The sequence below is a fragment of the Benincasa hispida genome, chromosome 11, assembly GCF_009727055.1.
Source record: "Benincasa hispida cultivar B227 chromosome 11, ASM972705v1, whole genome shotgun sequence".
NCBI lineage: Eukaryota > Viridiplantae > Streptophyta > Magnoliopsida > Cucurbitales > Cucurbitaceae > Benincasa > Benincasa hispida.
The window spans coordinates 76,818,265-76,824,264 of record NC_052359.1 but is presented as its reverse complement, the minus strand read 5'-3'; the positions used below and the strand labels follow the sequence as shown (position 1 = coordinate 76,824,264).

Sequence of the window (6,000 nt, the reverse complement as noted above, 5' to 3'; positions counted from 1 at the left end):
CTGGGGGATTAATCTATTTTTAAATTTTGTAAACTTAATGATAGAAGTATAAAGTAGGATTTAAATCTTAAATGGTAGTTAAATGAATGGAAAATAATGTCAATGAAGTTTAATAAATTAAAATGTTTGAGTTAATTTAATTACAAATAAAAATTGCAATGAGATGCCACGTCAAGTCAAAATGTTCAGATTCAGACAAACCACCGCACTTCTCTCCGACACACAAAATCGTCGTGGCCACTCACTCCTCCTCACTTCCACATTACGCCTTTTCCCTTAAATCCCCTTCCCCACGCGCCACCTTCGCGCGTGTCATCTTCTCCTACTTCACATTTTAAATTACCTATTCATTTATGTCTAATTCATTCTTAATTTTTTCAATTTTATGTTTAATAGATCTATGATTTTTTTAATTTTGTATCTAATAGATCATTGAATTATTCAATATTTTTTAAAAAAATTACAAATATATGAAAAAAAAATTAATTACTAATAGATGAGTTAATTTTTTAAAACAATTTCGAATGTATCAAAAAAATCATTAGACACAAAGTTAAAATTCAAAGGATCTATTATACACTTTTTAAACTTTATGGATTTACTGGATACCAAATTCAAGTTTAAAAACCTAATAGACAGTTTTGAAATAGATAAAAACTTTAAACTTGGAAGACTAAATTTGTAATCGAATATGGTTAAATGATTAAAAAATATGGTCCCTAAACTTTAATAGAAGAAACTATCTAATTCTTGATATTTATTTGGTAAAAATTTAGTTTTTATATTTTTATATTTATAATTTAGTCCTTGAAATACTTATTCAAAACAATATTTATTGCATGATGATTTAGCCTTTTTAAATTTTATAAAAGAATTAATTTATGATAAACTTATTAATGTAGATTTGTAAGAAATTTTATTAAACTTGGTCTTTAAAATTTAGAGACTAATCTTGTAATTTATAATATACACCTTAGCAACTCAGATTTTCTCGCTTTACCACTAAAACAAATAAAAACAATATTATTAAAAATAAAATAAATGAAATACACATTGGTTGTCTGTCTGTCACCGGCTACCATCCAATCTCCGGCTGTGACTTTCCGATATACCAGATCTGCCACGTCATCATTCCTGAGCTCTATAAATAAACTTCATTCCCCTTTCTTCCAACTCGCGCCTTCTCTCTTCTTTGTGGCTCCCCCATTATCGTCTCTTTCCCTATCTCTTATCTCTCGCATTCCTTTCTTTTTTCCGAGGGGAGCCTCTGTCGGTGTTCCATTTCCTCAAGGTTCGCTCCATTTTCTCTCATTTTCTGATTCTTCCCCATTGCTCTGTTTCTTTGAATTTCACTTTTTTCTCAATGTATGTTGGCATTGCTGTAATTTGGAATTCAGATCCACTGTTTTATGAACTTGTGTTGGTAATTAGGCATGAGCCCATTTCTGATTTGATCTTCCAATTGCTGTTTGAGGGTTGTTGGGAATTTACATGCTTACTCTGTTTTGTATGTCTATTTTAGTATTGTGGTATAGATCTGGTGGGGTTTTTGTTTTCTTGGAGACGTGTGTGTCTAGATCTGATGTTTTTTAATGGGGTATTTTCTATTTCAAGTATTAGATCTATCTGAGTCTGAATTGTTGGTTTATGTGAACTTTACTCATTGGATCTTTACTGCATATACTACCAACCCTTCGTTCTCAAGTCATTGGCTTGAATTTCGTATCACTCTATTAATTTAACATAGGGTTAGTAGTTTCTGTTGCTTATTGATTCTCAGATTTGGGCTTTGAGATTAGAGTAGTGTTGAGGATCTAATTGAAGTTATTTACGTCTGTGATCTCTTAAGCAGAACAATGGCATCTCACATCGTTGGATATCCTCGTATGGGTCCCAAGAGGGAGCTCAAGTTTGCTCTTGAATCATTTTGGGATGGGAAGACCACAGCAGAGGATTTGAAGAAGGTGGCTGCAGATCTGAGGTCATCTATCTGGAAACAGATGTCTGACGCAGGGATCAAGTACATCCCCAGCAACACTTTTTCATACTATGATCAGGTGCTTGACACCACTGCATTGCTTGGGGCTGTTCCTCCTAGATATGGCTGGACTGGTGGTGAGATTGGGTATGATACCTACTTCTCAATGGCTAGAGGAAATGCATCTGTGCCAGCTATGGAAATGACCAAGTGGTTTGACACAAACTAGTAAGTAACCACCTGGCCTTTTACTTATGGAAGGAAGATTCATTGTAAGTATGCATTGACAATGTTGTGAGACTAGTATAATTAATCTTGCCGATTCTATGGTGCAGCCACTTCATTGTCCCTGAGTTGGGACCAGAGGTGAAGTTCTCTTATGCTTCCCACAAGGCAGTGGATGAATACAAAGAAGCCAAAGCTGTAAGTTGTTGTTTTAATTATTTGCGTTGATTGTGCTTAAAGTTCATAACATAAGGTGTATAATACATTGGAAAATGGAAAACTGAAGATTTGATTGAGAATAGAGAATTTATATAATTAAAATTATTGGAAATAGGCCTTGAATCCCTATCACATGGAATGAGATTTCGGTATATCATTTTCAAAAACAGATTTCATTGTATTATGTATTTACATGTCGACATGCTTTAATGGTTTGAATAAGCCTATACCTTATATAGCTATGTACATTTGGAAATCTGATTTAGACATAAAAACCTAGTAATTGAGGTAAAAAAATGTTTTTGATTATGCAGCTTGGAGTAGACACTGTTCCAGTTCTTGTTGGTCCCGTGTCATACTTGTTGCTCTCTAAACCTGCAAAGGGTGTTGACAAGACCTTCGCCCTCCTCTCGCTTCTCGACAAGATCCTTCCCGTCTACAAGTAAAGAATCGACACTCTATCAAGATGTTCCAAAGTGTTCCTATAATGATTCCCTTTTTCACATTTTAATGGTGGATAACTTTTCAGGGAGGTTATTTCTGATCTTAAAGCGGCAGGTGCTACTTGGATTCAGTTTGATGAGCCTACATTAGTGTTGGATCTTGATTCTGACAAATTGAAGGCCTTCTCTGATGCATATGCTGAACTAGAATCAACTCTCTCTGGCTTGAATGTTCTTGTTGAGACATACTTTGCTGATGTCCCTGCTGAGGCATACAAGACCCTTACTTCTTTGAAGGGTGTCACTGCCTATGGATTTGATTTGGTTCGTGGAACTAAGACACTTGATTTGATTAAGGGTGATTTCCCCAAGGGAAAATACCTTTTTGCTGGACTAGTTGATGGAAGGAACATTTGGGCCAATGATCTTGCTGCTTCAGTTAGCACATTGGAGGAACTGGCTGCCATTGTGGGTAAAGGTGATATTCTTTTGCTTACATTTGTATTACTATCTTGGTTTGTGGTGCTTAATTTCATCATTACTATTTGAGAGTCCATTTTTACTCATTCCATCTTTGTCCGAAAAAAAAATATGCAGATAATCTTGTTGTCTCCACCTCCTGCTCACTTCTTCACACTGCTGTTGACCTTGTCAATGAAACCAAGTTGGACAATGAAATCAAATCATGGCTAGCTTTTGCTGCTCAAAAGATTGTTGAAGTTAATGCATTGGCAAAGGCCTTGGCTGGTCAAAAGGATGAGGTATATTCTTGATTCTGATGAAATTCATCTATGGAAGGTGTAATCTATCTTTTTAGGCCTTGATATCTAACCTTTTGTGTTGTGGTTTCTTAATTATAATCAGCCAATAATCGGTAATTGTTCACATCCATATTATGATCAAAATACTATTTCCCAGTAAAGTGATTTTAATTCTATCTAACTTGCGTAATTTTTAAACAGAACCACAATGTTGTGGCCATTAAGGTTGCTAACTTAGATTATTTCTTGAACATTCTTCCTTGGTACTAACCTTTATGAAATTGATGAGCATAAACTCATAAGCTTATTGGGGTTTTTTTTCAGGCATTCTTTGCTGCTAACGCTGAAGCTCATGCTTCAAGGAAGTCATCCCCAAGGGTGACCAATGAGGCTGTTCAGAAAGCGGTGCGTACATCCATTTCTTATCTTTTAAGGTGTTTAACTGTCTGTTGGTAGGGATTGCATTAACTGATGAATAGCTTTTTTGATTGTGCAGGCTGCTGCTTTGAAGGGCTCTGATCACCGCCGTGCTACAAATGTTAGCGCTAGACTCGATGCTCAACAGAAGAAGCTTAATCTTCCGATCCTTCCAACCACCACCATTGGCTCCTTCCCTCAAACTGTTGAACTCAGGAGGGTTCGTCGTGAATACAAAGCTAACAAGTGAGTAAAAATTAATACCAGCTTTTCTTGAAGATCAAAAATACTTTAATCCTGTTTCTAATTATTGCATCTTTTTTACCATTCTTTAGGATCTCTGAGGAGGAATATGTGAAGGCTATCAAGGAGGAAATTAGCAAGGTTGTCAAGCTCCAAGAAGAGCTTGACATTGATGTCTTGGTTCATGGAGAGCCTGAGGTGAGTATTTGGAGCCTGTTTAGGAGAAAATCAAGAGCTTGTTTTTGTCGAGGGAGGTCGGAGTACTGTTTCCTCATTTTTCCCCTTCTAATGAATCTTATCCTCACTGCAGAGAAACGATATGGTTGAATACTTTGGGGAGCAGCTGTCAGGTTTTGCATTCACCGTCAATGGTTGGGTGCAATCATATGGATCTCGTTGTGTGAAGCCTCCAATCATCTACGGTGACGTGAGCCGCCCGAAAGCCATGACTGTCTTCTGGTCTACCATGGCTCAGAGCATGACAGCCCGCCCAATGAAGGGAATGCTCACAGGGCCCGTCACCATTCTCAACTGGTCCTTTGTTAGAGTTGACCAGCCAAGGTAACAGAAAATAATGCTTCCACACGCTTAAGCTGAAAGAAACTACTGTAGTTGTTTTTCCCCCCTTTCATAATACCCTAATTTATGCCTAATGCTTCTGGTGTATGCCTTCTAGGTTCGAAACATGCTATCAGATTGCTTTGGCCATCAAGGATGAGGTCGAGGATCTTGAGAAGGCTGGCATTAATGTCATCCAAATTGATGAGGCTGCTTTAAGAGAAGGATTACCTCTTAGGAAGTCTGAGCATGCTTTCTACTTGGATTGGTCTGTTCACTCTTTCCGTATCACAAACTGTGGTGTCCAAGACACAACTCAGGTTCACCTCACTAACCACTGGGATTTTATTTTCATTACCCTTTTAACAGTTCATAATATGTTCAATTCGCCTAATATTCCATTACTCAACAGATTCACACTCACATGTGCTACTCCAACTTCAACGACATCATCCAATCCATCATTGATATGGATGCTGATGTGATCACGATTGAGAACTCTCGCTCCGACGAAAAGCTCTTGTCAGTTTTCCGCGAGGGAGTGAAGTATGGTGCTGGAATTGGGCCCGGTGTGTACGATATTCACTCCCCCAGAATACCATCAACCGAAGAGATCGCAGACCGGATCAACAAAATGCTTGCAGTGCTCGAAACCAACATCTTATGGGTCAATCCAGATTGTGGTCTCAAAACTCGCAAGTATGCCGAGGTGAATCCTGCTCTCAAGAACATGGTTGCTGCTGCAAAGCTCCTCCGAACTCAACTTGCCAGTGCCAACTGAATCAGTTGATGAGTTTTATGAAAGATTGAAGCACCTTTTATCCTTCCCTTATTCGAGATATCCAGAAAGAAATATGTCTGTTTGTTCTCCAATAACTGAGTAGCCGACATATTTAGTAGTTGTAGTTCCTCTTTTGAGCATTTTTTTCTTCTTACAAAGATTTGCTTTTGATATATTGGTTTTGCTTTGAAGTTGTAGTGAGCTTTGTTCGTTCTTTTTTCAAGAGGCACCACACTGTGATCTGTATCCAAGTGAAATGAAAAGAAGACAGCATTCCCAGTTTGTGCAATTGTTTATGGACTTTGTTTTCTAAAATCATATGAAATTTTATGCTAATACTCCCTCGATTGTAATACAATTACTAATGGTGTTTTC

General features: G+C 37.4%; 1 protein-coding gene across 1 annotated transcript; it reads left to right on the top strand.

Annotated features, from left to right (window-relative positions):
- Window positions 1–1,856: 1,856 nt before the first annotated feature.
- Window positions 1,857–5,963, top strand: LOC120090931 (5-methyltetrahydropteroyltriglutamate--homocysteine methyltransferase 1). The gene is made up of 11 exons (XM_039048628.1): window positions 1,857–2,206; window positions 2,314–2,401; window positions 2,737–2,864; window positions 2,952–3,343; window positions 3,463–3,626; window positions 3,951–4,031; window positions 4,123–4,289; window positions 4,379–4,484; window positions 4,597–4,847; window positions 4,963–5,164; window positions 5,257–5,963. Exons 1-11 carry the CDS (start codon window positions 1,857–1,859, stop codon window positions 5,623–5,625), a joined length of 2,298 nt encoding a protein of 765 aa, XP_038904556.1. The 3' UTR covers window positions 5,626–5,963.
- Window positions 5,964–6,000: the final 37 nt, after the last annotated feature.